Source organism: Rhinolophus hipposideros (assembly GCF_964194185.1).
Source record: "Rhinolophus hipposideros genome assembly, chromosome: 8".
NCBI lineage: Eukaryota > Metazoa > Chordata > Mammalia > Chiroptera > Rhinolophidae > Rhinolophus > Rhinolophus hipposideros.
Genome location: NC_138054.1, coordinates 69,281,395 through 69,297,730, shown reverse-complemented (window position 1 = coordinate 69,297,730; position 16,336 = coordinate 69,281,395). Strand labels below are relative to the sequence as shown.

The window sequence follows — 16,336 nt, the reverse complement described above, 5'->3', positions numbered from 1 at the left end:
CATGGACTGCTTCCCCAGGGACGTTGATGACAATGGGAGGTCAGGTGACCCATAGTGGCAGAAGGGGCCCTTGCTGCACAGCCAGCTCTGTCTTTGAGCTGCTGGGGTCAATTCTAAGCAGCTTCTGCATGGAGGGAGCTCTTCCTGCTCCCCAGACCAGCCAGCCTCAGAGAAAGGCCGAGGACAGTAACAATTTCCCACCCTAAGCAAAGAGAATAGTAGCAGCGCAGGGTCCAGGTCTGCCCCTGTTCAGAGCTGAAAAATCTGGAGCCTTTGAAGAAGGATTTCTGAAAAGCCATCAGGAGTGAATCATTGACTTAGGGAGGTGATGAATCAACGGGGAGTTCATAAAACGGCAAATGAATCGGGTGTGAGAACGATGGAGCCACTGCTATTCCCGAGAACCCTCTGGGGACTGAGAGCCAGGAGAAAAGAAATAAAAATAACACGGGGACTTTCGCCTGCTACAAACCTGAGTCAGCCCCTCCTTCCATATGGAAAGACAGGGCACAGAGAGATGAAACCCACTGGTGGCTGAAGCGGGGCAGAGGGAGGTTCCCTGGGCACTCTTGGCTCCCTGGGTGCAGGCTGTGGGTGCAATTAGCAAACGCCTTTCCCCCTTCTTTTCAGAAGCCCTCACAAGAAAGAACACTGATTTTGACGAACACCCAAAATAATGTGAGATCAGGCACCATGCATTATGCATGAGGTCTGATTTAACATGAACATTATTTCTTGTGTACGAGACCATATGCCTCCGTGCTGTCTCTGTAGCCTAATAATACCCAGACCCACCCTGGTCAGGCTCAACCGGAGACATGTCCACTGTGTGTATGTGTGTGTGGGGCCCCTCCTGGTGCTTAGCTCATCTGAGGGGTGCCCTTTCAGATGCACGGGAGGTGGATGGGAGGTGGGTCATGCTCCCGGAAAAATACCAGGGAGTTGGGAGTGGAACTGTGTGAAAGTGCCTGTGTGTGTGTGTATGTGTGTGTGTGTGTGTGTGTGTGATATCAGGAGCCCGTGACTTGGTGATACTGGGTTCATTGCGTGGTGATGTGGGGACATGTGTGTGGCTGAGGTTTTACTGAACAAGAGGAATGATTGCAGGAATGGATAGATCTAATTGCTGCGTGTTTGTATATATACATACATATGTACATGTGGGGGTGTGTTTAAAAAATAAGATCACACATACATACAAACACACCGCCTAACTTTAATTATCTGAAGGGAGCAGGAGAGAGGAGGGAGGAGCTGGGAGGAGCTGGGAACAATGATGGGGAGGGATGTGTTTGGAAAGTGCTTTGTGGGTTAAGTCATTGGAAATTCTGAGTGAAGGGGACCCCGTCCATGCTGCAAAGGATGGCTATGCGTGCTTAAATATTACAGGTGCCAGGTACCTGGTGACTCAGGAAAGCTCAGTGCCAAAGGGCACAAAACTGCTACTGACTGGACAGCTAAGCACAGTGGTATAGGTGTGACAGTGTGTTAGCATGTGGGTGAGCAAGCTGGCGAGAGTGTGCATTGGGGTTTCAGCTGGCTGAGAGGCGGAGTGATGGGGATGAGTGTGAGTGGGAGAGAGACAGAGGAGGTAGCTGTGATGGCAAATTTCTGAGTGTTTGTGGGTATGGGTGGGATGGTACCGTGTTTCCCTTATATTATAGGGAATGAGACCGGGTCTTATATGAATTTTTGCTCCAAAAGACACATTAGAGCTGATGGTCCGGCAACGTCTTATTTTCTTATTTTCGGGGAAACACGGTAGTTGGAGAAGGGTCTCAGGCAAGTCTGTGGGTGTATGTAAAGCGGAATTGCTTTCTTGGAGGTGATAGTTTCCTCTGCTCTACGTGTTGCTGCCATAGAATAGGTAACTTGAAGCTGATTTTTTGGAGGGATGCTCAGCTGGGAGGTGGCTCTAGTGACTGGTGCCATGTCCCAGCTCAGGGACCAATAGAGGGCAGTCCTCCCCCGTGGAGGCCTCCCAGGCAGCAAGGAGAGCCCTGATCGGCTGGCCAAACACTAACTCCAGGGCCTTCAAATATGCCAGGCAGGGACAAGATTGATGGCTCTGGCTTCAGTCACTAAGCTGGAGGCCCAGTGAATTCTCTTCACTAAGCTCAGGGGAGCAGCTGAACCTTCCCCTGCTCCTTCCCCTGCTCAGGTGGGTATCCTTTCTGGAGCTCAAGCCCTGCTGAGGAAAGCCTGGGCCTGGGGGGATCACTGGGGGCTTGATGCTCCCTTATGCAGGCCAGAGCCTCTCTAGGGGAGACCAGATTCCAAACAGCTCTAAGTGGGTAACTGTGGTTGGTCAGCTAATCCTGTGTTCAGAGTCCTGGGGTCAAGGAACAATTGCACCAAACCCAAGCCAGGTAACATTTAAACGAGTGCAACTTCCTGGTGCAGGACGCCTTCTGGGGTTGCTTTGATGACCACAGGTGACCACAATGGCCACCTTCCTTCTTCCTGTTGTTGGCCAACCCCCACCCTGCAAATATTTCCCCAGTTCAAACATTAGCAGTATAGCATAAACTTTCTTTTCCCCCTTCTACCTCTGAAAGCAAGCACAGTGGCATACACACAAATTCATACACTAATACACAGAGGTTCACATGGGGAGAGTGAAGCTCTAACAGGATCTGTGGCCACATGAGCATAGAAAATAATTTTGTTCAAATAAGGAAGGAAGATGGGATCAGAAAATTCCAGATCTGCTAGGGAAAGCTTGGGCTTCTTGGAGGTTGATGTTAGGAACTTCTGCCTCTCTTGAACGAAAGGAAATCTGAGGATCTCACGAATGAGCAGGTAGATCCAAATATACATGGATGGAGAAACGGCTTGGTCAAGCTCAGGGCTGACTGTGCCTTTCCTAAACTCTATTCTATCCAGCCAGTAAGGCGCCAGGGTAAAATATTTCTCTCCCTATGGCTTCTCTTCATACAGTCAAATGTTCCGTGGTTCCTAGCCTCATTCCAGGCTGGAGACTGGGGGAAAGAGCCCCGGGGGGCCTTCTGTGACCGGAGGTTGGTCACTGGATAGCTGTCCCAGGCTGGTGTCTCATTAAGCAAAATCCTTACAAAGTGGAAGATTTTCTTCTGTCCCCTTTTCCATTTTTTTTTCCTTTCATCTTTTTGTTCTACTCCTCAGCTGCTGCTGGTGCTTGGGAGGCCACATTGTTTAGCTGTTTTTGAGTTGACTTGCTTAAATAATAAATCCACCCTCCTGTACAGGATTAAGCAGACAATTAGGATATCAATCAATCAATCAATCAATCAATCAATCAATTGGTGTCAGCGGCAGGCAGAGGCCAGAGAAAAGGACCTGTCTTCCCGGTCGCCCTTTCCAAACCTGCTGAAGCTCAGCGTGGCACAGGCCGCAGGAAGCTCTGAACTTCATTTTCCATTTCAGGGCCCTGAGGCTGGGACAAATCCAGGAAAGGAGAAATAAGGAAGGAGTGTGGCACTGTTTCGAAGTTCCATAGGTAGTGGAGCAGGAAATGAGAGGTTGAGGTAGGGCAGCCTATGGCTCTGGGCCACGCTGTCACCTGCTGGCCTGTAAATTCCTGGCCTCCTCTTTAAGAAGCATGGGGAGGCTCACTCATCTGCCAGTACCGGGACTGGCTGAGACATGGGTGCCAATTACAGGGCTAATTGCTCACGAGTCTGGACTGAAGGAGGGAGGAAAGAAAAAAAAGCAGTGAGAGGCTGAGCATTTGAAAACCCTGGTGGCCTTTATACTTGTAGAGCCAATTCCCCCAAGATTGAGGGGCAGAGCCCAGAGTCACCGGAACTCTCAGCATGGCACAATCATCCTGAGGCCCTGATCTGGCCAGGGACCCCCAACTTGGGGGCCTGGGAACACCTCTGTGGGCGCCCTAGATGCCACCGGCTGTTGGGCAGCTTCCCTGGAGGGGGTGGGCTACATGTATACCCTTGTTGTGGACTCTTTCTCCTCACTCAAGCGATTGTGTCTTCAAGCTTTGTCTCCATGAAGAGTAAGAGAAACTGCATGTGGCTTCTCCTGAGAAGGGAAAAGAACACATCTACGGAAGAGATAGGGAGAGCTGTCTTATTAGTGTTTTTAAGAAGAGTTGTTTTAAAGGAAAAGAGATCTTGGCTGGGACACAAGTAGTCTTTGGCTTCGGCGCAGGAACCCAGACCTGCCTCGGCCATCCTGACTCTGGTGAGGAGTTAAGTTGCTGCCGAAGTCTTCAGAGGGAGATGTCTGAGGATGTCTACTTCCCCAACCCAGGTCATGATTGCACAGCCATGGGATCTTCCCATAGGTATGTGTATCACTCCCTGGGTGGTGGGGGTCCTTGGGTATCCATCCCTAGAGAGGAGATGGCAAGGCTTTTGGTGGGACAGTTGTTTGTACCCCCACTCTTCCACATGAGAAGGTGAAGCAGGTGGTTTGTTTGCTGAGAAGTAGGGCAGGCTTTGCCCAAGCAAACAGGAAGGGTTCCCTCCCCAGGCCCACTGAAGTCCCGCAGGACCACTGCAGGAACTTCCAGTGGATCCAGGTAGGTTTGGGCACCATTTGCCTGTGGGTGGACAGCCAGTCTGGGCGGGCTGGTGGGGCCTGATCCAGCTTCCAGCTGCCCCAGCACCGGGAATGGTGAAACTGGCCCAGATCCCACATGTGGAATGCAAAGTGAAACCAAAGTTAGGGGTTGAGGTGTTGGGTGGGGCTGGTGGTGGTGGTCCAGGTGGAGGCTGAGAAGCGCAGTCAAGCATGCCTGAGAAATGGCTGACCCAAACTCAGTGTGGTGTCTGTGGTTCACTGTCCTTCCCTTGGTCTGGTCTCAGGATAGTCTGTGTATGGGACGGGACAAGAGGCAGCTTCATCTTCCCTAAACTCACTCACCAGAGGCAGGGGCCCCACTGTTGCCCAAGTAACAAGCCATCCTGATATTGGCCTGGCAGGTCTGTGTGGTCACCTTTCTCCAAAATAGTGAAGCCAGGACTTTAGGGGAGGTGAGCCAGGGTATCCCATCACTTTATCCACAAACCAACCCAGCCCTGGTAGTAAAGAGGACAGGACACAGCCCTGGGGTACATGTTTATGTGAGTAATAAAATATTTACTATAACATAAATATAAAGGGAACTTCCCAGTCTACATTATTTTTTTGCAATAAAGATACAAAGAGAATGCACCAAAACATTGTTCCAAAAAATAATAAAAATAACAAAATTTAAATTCAAACTGTAACAAACAGAACAAGAAATGGAGAAGGGGGAAGCTCCAAACACATCCAGAAAATAAATAGAGATGGATCAGAAATCTGGAAATCATATTAAAATATCTTTTTCGGATTAGTCAGTATACAAAATCCTTTAGGATGGGGACGGAGGGCAACCCGGAAAACCAAAAATAAAAACCAAGCACAAAATGTTTCTTCTCCCGCCAGTGTGTACATATCTCACATATTTACATGGTTCCCACCTCACCCCAAACTTGGGGAATTTCTCTCTCGGCCTCCCCCAGCATCCCGCATCCCAGGAGGCTGCAAAGGGAGCAGACGGGAGCTTCAGGGACTCAGGCAGAAGGCTCTCAGGGAACGACTTATTTCTACAGCTGGTTAAAAAATACTTCCAACTTTTCCAAGTTTCGTTTGTTTGTGGCCAGGAGGGCAGGGCCCCGCGGGGAGCCACGGCCCCGCTGTGCGGTGGTCAGTCTGCAGCGAGGCAGAAGGCCCTTCCCATCCGGCTGTGGTGGGAGCGCAGACCCCTCCAGCGTGGCCGGGAACCGAGCTGGGACTCGGATAAAACGAAACGAAAATGAACACTCGGATTTTTTTTGTTAGTTTTTGTTTTTTAGTTTTGCTCTTTTGGGGTAGGGTAGGAGAAAGTAAGGGGAAAAAAATAAATTAGGCTAGATTAAAGCTTTGGCTATTTCCTGCTTTTATACACAGACGCGGCTCTCGCGGCCTCCCCTCCGGGGCCCCGATAAATACAGTATACAGCGATTTAAATTAAGGGCGCGGGCGGAGTTAGGAGGACCCCAGGAGCGGAGAGGCTCCATGAATAAATAAAAACCGTAAAAAAACCAAGCCCGGAGGAGAGTAAGGGGGATGGGGCGCATCCTTATGGGAGAGAAGAGGCGCGGAGAGCATAGTGACAGTCCCCACCCCCGATCCGCAGGCTCCGGCATCCGCTCCGGGGAGAGGGACGGGGAACCCTCCTCTCTCCGTCCTCTCTCCCGGGGAATCCCTAACCCCGTACCGCGTTACCTGTCGCTGTGGGGAGGCCGCTGCCGGGATCCGGCCCCGAACAGCCCGGGGGGCAGGGGCGGGAGTCGTCGAGGGGATGGGGGCAGGGAGCAGGCGGCGGGCAGGGCGCCCGGGGAGAGTTGGCGCCGTCCGGGTCTTCCCTTCACTCCTCCGGGACTCGGGCGACGCAGCCTAATCGTCTTCGCCGCTCGCCGGAGATGGTCGTCCGGGTGTTTGGTTTTGTTCGAAAGTTTCTGGGCTTTTTGTAAAATCCAAAGCAACCGAACAAAAAGAGTACAGGCCGCGCGGCGCCTCGCCGCGCGCTGGCGGGGGGGGGCCCGCGGGGTCACTGCACGGAACCCGGCAGTGTGTGATGGTGGTGGTGGTGGAGCGCAGCCGGCGGGGGTGGCGGGGGCGCCGAGGGCGGCGACGCACCGCCCCCGCCCGGCCCCAGCTCGCCAGGTGCATACACGTCGTCCATGGGCGGGTGGCCGGCGCCGGCGGCGGGGGTCATGCGCTTCTCCTTTTGCCTCCGGTTGCAGAACCAGACGCGCACCACCTCCTTCTCCAGCTGCAGGCTGTCGGCCAGGCCGGTGATCTCGTGTGCCGAGGGCTTGGGGCACTTGAGAAAGTGGCTCTCGAGCGCGCCTTTGACCCCCACCTCGATGGACGTGCGCTTCTTGCGCTTGCGGCCCTGCGCCGCGATCTTGTCCAGGTTGGTGGGGCTGCCGCTGGACGAGTCGGTCTCCTCCAGCCACTTGTTGAGCAGCGGCTTGAGCTTGCACATGTTCTTGAAGCTGAGCTGCAGGGCCTCGAAGCGGCAGATGGTGGTCTGCGAGAACACGTTACCATACAGCGTGCCCAGCGCCAGCCCCACGTCGGCCTGCGTGAAGCCCAGCTTGATGCGCCGCTGCTTGAACTGCTTGGCGAACTGCTCCAGGTCGTCCGAGCTGGGCGCGTCCTCGTCCGAGTGCTCGCCCACCGACGAGCCACCGCCGCCTGCGCCCGGGTGCAGGTGCGCCGCCGCCGCGTGCAGGCCGCCGGCGTGTGCATGTCCGTGTGCGTGTCCGTGGGCGCCCAGGTGCGGTGGAGGCGACGGCTCCAGCTGAGCCTCGTGGCCGTCCTCATGCAGCGCGTGGTGCAGGCCCGGCCCCGCGCCGCCGCCGCCCGCCGCCAGCATCCCAGCCAGGCCGCCGCCGCCGCCCCCCGGGTAGGCCGCCTGCGCGTACAGCCCGAGCGGCTGGGGCTGGTGGCCCCCGCCGGCCCCCGGCGACGGCGACATGGCGGGGCCCAAGTGGTGCGCCGTGCCGCCCTGGGCCCATGCCGCGCCCGCGTGGGCCGCCCCCTGGTGCACCAGGCGCGCGTGGAAACCGCCGCCGCCGCCGTCGTCGGCTCGACCGGTGCCGCCGCCGCCCGCCTTGCCGTGTTCCAGGTGCGGGCCGCCAGCCCAGTCGCTGCTGCCTCCTCCTCCCGTGGGTAGCCACTGGGGGTGCGCTAGGCCCACGGGGTGGCCCGCGCCCGCGCCCAGCCACTCGTGGTGCATCAGCTTCTGCACTTCGCGGTACGCGGCCCCCGCGTGTAGCCGCTCGGCGGCGGCCGCCGCCGCCGCTGCTGCCGCGGCGTCCGGGTGCATAAGCGGTCCGGTGCCCCCGGCTCCGCCTCCGGGGCCCCGCGGCAGGTACTGCGCGGTGGTGGCCATGCCGCCCCGCGCCCTGCGCCGCGCCGCCGCCGCCGCTCCGCTCCGTCTGCGGGCCCTGCCGCGGCGCTCCGCCGGCTTAAAGCCCCGACCCGCTCACTGCTCCGGAGCCCCACCCCACCCGCCGCCCATTGGCTGCCCGCGGAGCCGCCTCCCGCCCCCCGGCCCCGGCCCTCCGCCCCCCGCGCCCGCCTGCCGCTCGGCCCGGCCGCCCAGAGTTCGCCATTGGGCCTCGCTCCCGGGGTCCCGCGCGCCGGCCGTGCTGATTGGTCGCTGGGGCTTCATTCACGGCCCCCCACCGTCCGCGTACACACTCACGCCCCGGGGGCGCGGCCGCCACGTGGGGAGTGGCGCGGGGGTGGCACCGGGACCGCACCCCCTCTCGTCCTGGCTGCGTGGGCCCCGCTTTCCCGCTGCGCTGGAGGCTTGGAACTCGGCGGGTCCCACTCTCCACGCGAGCCGAATTCCAGCCCGTCTCCGGCCAGGCGGCCAGAAGCGGCGGGGGATTGCGGGCTCCGGGAGGCGCTCGGGCTTTGATAAGCAGCTCAGCCCCGCGCTCCTCCCTCCGTAGTGCAGCTGCGGGCGGGCCGGGATTCCCGCGGGTGTCGTGGCTGCGAGTGGGAGGTGGCGCGGGTCCCCGAGTCGGTTCCGGCGCGGCTGCTCACCTTGGCCGCCTCGCCTCCGCGGCTTTCCAGCCGGCACAGAGCTGTCCTCTGCGCGTCTCCCCCGGGCGTTTCCTTTCCCTTCTTCTCGCTCTAGACCCGGCGTCGCAACTCTGTCAACCTCCGCGGCCCCGAGAGCGCGTCTAGCGCCGGCGGAGTCGGACCGGCCCCTGCTTTAGGCCTCGCGCGGGCTCCCCTTCGGGGCACCGTGGCCCAGGTGAGTACCGCGCGGGCGGCTCGGGGAGGAACGGCCGGCGGCAGCGATGTACCCGGGCGGTTCTCCACGGTTTCGGGGTTTCATAGTGAGAGGACCTCAACTGTAGCTCCGGAGAAAACGCCGCGGACAGGGGTGGTGGACCACTGGGCTCAACAGTATCTGTCCCACACTGCCGCCGCCTTCTCGCTCCTTTTCCTCCCTGCCTGATGGGGTCACGGCGGGGTCATGACCCGGGAAACTTGCTGTAGGTGAGGAGTGGGGTGGACTTGGGGAAGCGCGTCTGGCACTTCAGAAATTCGTCAAGCAGTCCGGGAGCTGTCCAGCCTTGTATGGAGCCCTGAACTGGATTTAACCCGAGTTGCCTGGGGCAACTGAAAAGGAAATTGAGATAGAGGGGGCCTTATTTGGAAAGGTGAGGCATACAGTTCGGGTACCTCCTCACTCCCCCCTACCCCCTTTGAGTACTCTGAAGAATCCTGAGTGGACTCGGACCTCAGCAGCACCTGGTCTGTGCCTCTAAGCCCCACGTTGGGCTCGAGGCTGAGTGGAGTAAGCTGTGGCCTCCACCTCTTCCCCACACTGAGGTTTGGCTCACACAGTCTTCCAGCTGCTAGCCCACCTCTTTTCTCTCCCTGATGTTGTCTACATGGATTCAGAGGTTCCAGGGCTCTGGGGTCCCAAATCACAGGACTGAACTGGGGCCCCAGTTAGGGCCCCATTGGGCAAGTCAGGACTGTGGAATAAAGCCTCAGAGTGTGAAGAAGAGCGATGAGGGCTCTGGTGGCAGCTGCTGTGGAGATGAACCCAGGGGTGGCTGGGACAGAGTCCACAGTGACAAGGGTCATTCGGGCACAGACTGTGCTCACTCAGGCACTGAACGCCCTAGGACCAGCCTGTGGCTGGTCCAAGGGATGGAATGGGACAGGGCAAGGTTTTTGTCTGGCCAGTGGCCACTGTCCTGAGCAGGCTCCTTAGGTACCACCCTGGCTGCAAGGGCTGTGATGGAGCCTTGTATCTGAATCCAGCTAGGGATGCTGGGCTTTCCTGGACTCTGGCTCAGAAAGTGGTCACCTTGAGTCACCTTTTCTTCATAAGATCATTGCGGCGGACCTTCTAGTTCACTTGCCTTCCTGTCGCCTCTCCTAGGCCCAGGAGGTAACACCAAGGTCGGAAACCCTCTAGTGAAGCCTTGTCTCGTGCCAGCCCTGCATATCACTGAAGCTTGGCTTCCAACCCAGACCTGCCACTATCGTTCTGGGCAAGAACAACTCTGGTCCAGTCTTTCTAGCTCTTGGTTTTCCTACCTGCGAATTGGGAATAACAGTACCGTAAGCGGCCCACCTGTCTCACTAAGGTTAAGTCAGAGGGTAGTACTAGACAATGGGGGTGAAAGCTCCAGAAAAGGCTTTTACTCTGCTTGTTTCTATTGTTAATGCCCAGTGAATGGGCAAGTTACCCCCCTACTGTAACAAAATCTCAGTTTTCTCATCCGTAGAATAGGGTTGTGGAGGTTTGGACCAGTTAATGTCTCAGGCCCTTCTAGCTCTGATGATCTGTGATCCTATGAATCTGTCTCAGTTTCTATTGGAGGAAAAGCAATGTCTGGACAGTGGGCAGGTGTTGTGATGTCCAGTCTTTGTGGTTGTCACTGAGACTTGAAGAACGATGGCACAATGCTTTACCAAGCGCTTTCCATTCACCACTGTACCTGCATCTCTCAGCCCTGTGAGAGAACACTGAGACTGTTATTGCCGGTGCATAGCTGAAGGAACTGAGGCTCATTTGAGGGCATAGAACCCGGGAAGGTGCCCCTCCTCATCATTCTCTCATTGCTCTGGGATGGGGAAGGTTGCCAGTCAGTGGCTTTGGCTATCACAGCAGAGGGAGCCCTATGTCTGGTAGCTCTCAGGGGGAAGCCAGGGCCAGCTGGTGCTCTTAAGCTGGGTTCCCAGGTCTGTGCTGAACTGAGGGGTGCCTGCAGCAAAGCCAGACTCCTAGGTTACCAGCTTGTCAGTCGGCAAATCTTAGTACCAATCCCATTACTCCCATTCTCAGCCTTGTGACTTTGTGCTAGTTGCTTTGCCTGTGAGACCCTCAGTTTCTTCACCTTAAAACGGGGACAGTAAAGCCTGCTTCTCAGGATTGCTCCGAAGCTCCAAGTTTGAAGCAAAACATGTCATTTAGATGCCCTCTTAATGTTAGATGCTGCCCTGGAGAGAGCAGCAGTGTGGATAGAAGGATAACATCCTTCTCTCTGCTTTGGAAAGTTTAGACCCTCTACAATGATATGGGTTTGGTCTCGAGTCCAAATTTTATTGTAGTTGAGAGTTTGTTTCCCGAGGAAGTGTCCACATCCTCTTGGCTGTTGCTTCCAGAGGTTCTGTGAGGGACACTGGGGACTGTGGCATGGTCACTGGCAGACCATGCCAGGACAAGACCTGCTGCAGGACACGCCCTCTCTCCTGGAGCCCTGCCCTCACAGACCCTGGGGAGAACTTGGAACACGAGAGTCGGATACTCAGCTGAGCCACTCAGACACAGACTGGTGTCGGCATGTGAAGAGATGTGCATACACACACACTCACATGCATTTTAGCTCAGAGACAAGCATACAGATTCACAACAGGGACATATGGATTCATCCCATTAGGTCAGATATTCGTACCCATCCAAACCACACAGTGATAAATACAGGCATGTGTGCAAACAGGAACATACATACACAGAACCTACACATAGACTCAAGTAGGCATTCCTTCAGCGACACAGAAATACGTAAGACCTGCAGGCCCTTGGGGTCACAAGCATGGAGGCTCTCACCTGGCTTGCCATTTCACACGAATAGGCACACACTTGTGTTCACACACATGAGCCCACAGCGCCAGCCACATACACTCCCCATTGCACAGATACCAAGAGACCTACCCCACATATCACATAGACACACACATGCATACCCATACCGTGTAGGAACTACCACATCGACACAGCGGCTCAGAAAGCAGAGGAAGTGTGTGCCCAGCCCAGAGCTTGCTCCATGTGGTTAGGCAGCAGCGTTAGTCCCAAGGAAGCAGGAAAGCCCTTTCTTTTCATTTATATGTATATTTTCACTCCTCTTGTCTGTGGAAGGCAGCTCCCAACCAGGCCGCCAGCCTCAGAGGCTCCCAGGCCTCCTTTCCCATCGGGGCCTCTTTCCAGCTGCCTGGGCTTTCCCAGAGTGGCTGGGTCTCAGCCTCCTCCAGGCTCTGGAGTGTGACAGAGAGCTTGCTCATTTGACACAGGTCACTGAGCCTCCAGCAGATGGGGCCCTCGCTGTGGGGGGTCCCTGAGCCAGAGGGGCTGCAGGGGGATGCGCTGCAGGGATGAATGACAACTACACAAGCTTCAGCACCAGGTCCTCTTTTTGCAGAGCCCAGAGTCACAGACACAAACCTCTGCCGTCTACATTCACACTCCCTCCTGAGAGATTCCGACTTGGTCTCTAGAGCACAACCATACTCTCTGTCAGCACCTCGTGGCCACATATGCACTGTAATATTCCAGACACATACCCTAGGCAGGCGAGCCTGGCATACCGAGCAAGGTTTGGGAGGGGGAAAGGGAGGGCAGCTGGGTCTGGCTGCTTCCCCCCTCTGGACTCTGAACCCCTGCGCTGTGTCTTGTCAGTCAGTGGTGACTTGGAATCCAGGAAGCGCTGAGAGCAGATACAGCTGCAGACCCAAGGCCTTTTTAGTTTGGAGGCAGACAGGCTCCAGGACACTCCTCTTGGATTCCTTGAAGTCAGGAGTGCTGAGAAGAGCTTAAGAGAGGGGGAGATCAGAGCCCATGGAGGAGAGCTGCTGGAAGAGCTGGTGCCTTAGGATGCCCTCCTGCGTGCGTGGGCTTTGAACCTTTGTCCAGAGTCAGACGAGGCTGGGGCAAGGGACAGCACTCATGGCCACTTCCTTTCCCTTCTGCCAGTCTTTTTCTCACACCCTACGTCCTGCATTTTCATAGTGTCAGGAGTCTTGGATTCTGTCTTGGCTCAGCCTCAGGCCTGCTTTATGACATTGGACCAGTCTCAGTCTCCTAATCTCTGTGAAACTCAACCTTCATCTGGAAGCTGGGCAGGATGGTCTCTACTGGTTTCTTGTGAAGATGGGGTGAGATCACTGCCCGGATGGAAACTTGGAAAGTGCGGCTTGGGTTTTCTCCCGGGGCTGCCTGGGGTGAGTAAGAGGCTGTGTGAGCAGAATCGGAGCCTCCCACTCCCCCAGCCAGTTCTTGCTCAGCAGTGGCAGGAGTGACCACGCCCATTACCCTGTTGTTCTGGGCTGGAATGTGTTTTTGACTGTAAGAGTCTGGCAGGGTCCTGGCTGTCCCAGATTCCCGTCTGGGGTGGCACCAGGTCATCTTGTCCATCAGCTGCCTTGGTAAAATTTGGTGCCAGCTAGACAGATTCACAGTGCTGACCACCATCCAGAAAGCTCTCCCACGTGGGATGTGATCACTGTTCTGAACTCTCAAGCCCTTACCTATGTTGTCTAACCTCAGCCCGTCCAGGTGTCTGTACCTCTTCTATCCTTCCTGTGTTCCCAAAAGCCTCGCATAGAGGAGTGAGGCGTAGGAGGGTGCTGGTGCCTGTGGCAGTGGAGAAAGAAGCAGCCTCACTTATTTCATCTAAGGTGTCCTATCTCAGTCTTGGTGAAGGGAAGGAAGGATGGAAGGTGAAATTCATCTTTTAGGGATGAAGCTTTCCTTGCATTTTCCCTGCGCCCACCTCCTAGGCCTATGGGTAAAGGTGGGGGTCTTCCCAGTGCATCAGTAGAATATTCAAATGAGGGGTGGCCAATTACTCTTGAAATTTACTTTCATTTTGAACAGAATGGCAGCCTCTGAGCTGGTGTTAATGCCCACAATCCGGTTATGCAGAACACGCTCTCTGCAAATCGGTAAATCATTAGTGGGATTAATCACTCTGAAAGGCTGGGGCTGGGTTTGGGTTTTTTTTTTTTTAAACACACTTTTTATCTGGATGGCTGCAAAATTCACTACCACAGGGTGGGGTGGGAGCAGTGAGTGATTATTTTAGTTCTTGTCACCGTCGTTAAAAGAGTGAGGTGCCTTCCTGGGCTGGTGTTCACTTTGTGGCCCAATTGAGGGTGGGGGCGGGCAGCTTAGGTGGATTGGAAGGGTGAAAGGGAAGTTCTCCTGTTTGTGTGAGGTACAGTGTTTACAGCAGTGTGCTGGGGGCTTGGTGTGTGCGTGTGTGTGTGTGATGACTACATGTTACCATGCTTGCATGGCTTCGTGTGTTTGTACTTTCTAGATGCCCATAAGTATTTGTGTGCTTGTGCTTGTTTTGCGTTCATGTGTGTGCACTAGTGTTTGTAACTGTCAGACAGTACTATCGTTTGAGAGTGGTTTTAAAGACCACATCTTACCTTCCTCAGCCTCCAGGTAGCTCTTGAGGGGAATTAAGTAGAAATAGAGGGAAGTCCCTACTTGGACCTACTTTGAGGGTATGTGGCTCAAGGTGAATTTACATATTCATGAGGCACTGCCTCTCAGTTCCCCTGGGAAGGGACTGAGTCCAGTGGAGGCCCCTTAGGGTGGATGAGGAGGTTAGGCTCTCACTGTAACCTCTCTCTCCCCCATCCTGGGTCTAGTGGCTGCCTCTTCCACCCATGGGCCAGGAACAGCAGCACCTCATAGCCCCTGAACCCCAGTTTCTGCATAGCTTCTGATAGGAGCTGTGTGGCCATGAGAGGATGCTCTTTTTTCTTCCATGTTCGGATGTTACTATAAGGGCTTTTGGGAACCAAAAGCTAGGACCAAGTTGGTGAATGGGACTGTCTCCCACTTTGTGTCCACCTTCGGCCAGCCTCCTTATTCCTCTTTCTCCCGAGCTTAATGCAACCCAGCTTTGGAGCAGTAATTACCTTCAAATGACCCAGCAATGACATCCTTAGGGTGTTGGCCAGAGATTTGACTGTGGCGATCACAGGATTCGCTACCCCTCCAGCCCCAGAATGTAGGGTTTGAGGTAGGACTTAGTGTGCCTGGTCCTTACATCAACCTACTCCTTCCTCTTATGCCCCTCAACCCCCTAGCCCCCTGCAGAGTCAGGCAGGTAGCCTGGGCATAACTATCCACTACCCCACAGATGGCACGGGTGCCCTGTACTCCTGTTCCTGTGCTTCATTCATTGCCCCACTGTACGTGACTTCCTCCCCTCTGTGCAGTAGCCTGGAGTCACGGGGAAGGGCAGGATAATATAGTTCCTTGGCTGTTACAAGTTGGGAGGGTCTGGAGAGAGTTGGCTGGGCTCCATTCTGGCTTTCCTCAGCTTTCTTGGAGGTAGCAGGTGGAGGGTGGAAGTGGAAAAGGAGGATTTAGGAATTATATTTTCCCAGGGACCTCTTAGCATCTTTATGTATCTCTGGTGGCAGACATCTGTCTGAGCTAAGGGTAGCATCTGCGTGGGCCTGAGACAACATCTGTTTGACGCTGGGACACCTGGCTGAGCCCAGTACATTTTCTGGCCCCGGGACAGCTTCTGTCTGGGCTGAGGACATGTGTCCGAACCTGGCACGGCATCTGTCCATGCCTGGTGCGACATCTTCCTGGCTTGGGGCAGTGTCTGTTTGAGCCCTGGACATCTGTCTGACTTGGGGACGTCTGCTGAGCCTGGAATAATACCTATCTGAGCCTGGAAGTGGACTTGTCATTGCAGATAAAATCATCATTTAGTCTCAACTTTTGTTTGTGGCTCAGAACAGACCATGTGCCAGACTCATGTCCTTGTTCTCCTTTCTACCAGGGAAGGGCTCTTAGGTAGAGTGCCTCAGTTTACCTCCAGTTGTAGGCCCATTGGCCTGGTTGGGCACCTCAAGGCACCTCAAGGGACAGCTAAAGTTTACACTCTAGTGGCTCCAGGAAACCAAAGTTTTGTGTAAGGGAGGCAGACAGGTCATACAATCCAGTGAGTGGTCTAGGACGATTCTCCCTTCTTCCAATCTTGACTTGTTGAGTCAAGTCAAAGTGCTACCCCAAGACACAACTCAGACATGTCCCTTGCCTCCTGAGAAGCCTTCCATTGCTCCCTAGTGTATACATCTTCAGGTCCAAAGCCCCCAGTGGTCCTGTCCCTGTCTACCCTCGGAATCCAGCAGCACAGAGCTTCTGTTCCCACAAACATATCAGGCACTCAGGACTCCCTGACTTTGCATATGCAGTTCCCTGTCCTTGGAATGCCGTTCTCTCCCCATCACATCCTGCAAGTGCTAGTTATGGTCACCTGCTCTGGGAAGTCTTCTTGCTCCTTCTCTGGACTAAGCCACTGTCTCTGCCCTGCTTTCACTGTGTCGTGCAGATAACTGGGTGTTAGCATTGATGGGCCTGTGTTGTCATTACCCTTTGTATGTCTGTCTCTCCTGCGGGACTGTGAGCTCTTGGGGGCAGCTGGTGCTGTCTCATCTCTGTCTCCCAATAACCAGCCCAATTCCTGGTCTATAGTGGTACTAATAAAGAATGTCTGGTGATGGACCACATGGCCCTGCCACTGTGATC

General features: G+C 55.2%; 1 protein-coding gene and 1 long non-coding RNA gene across 2 annotated transcripts in view; one reads left to right on the top strand and one right to left on the bottom strand.

Moving 5' to 3' along the window:
- Nucleotides 1–5,056: 5,056 nt before the first annotated feature.
- Nucleotides 5,057–7,947, bottom strand: POU3F1 (POU class 3 homeobox 1). Its single transcript, XM_081055856.1, has one exon. It carries the CDS (start codon nt 7,907–7,909, stop codon nt 6,557–6,559), a length of 1,353 nt encoding a protein of 450 aa, XP_080911982.1. The 5' UTR covers nt 7,910–7,947; the 3' UTR covers nt 5,057–6,556.
- A 398-nt stretch (nt 7,948–8,345) lies between these two features.
- Nucleotides 8,346–16,336, top strand: part of LOC308500634 — a 49,415-nt gene continuing 41,424 nt past the window's right edge. The window contains exon 1 of the long non-coding RNA XR_013993758.1: nt 8,346–8,785. This is a non-coding gene — a long non-coding RNA (uncharacterized lncRNA). The remainder of the gene's footprint in view (nt 8,786–16,336) is intronic.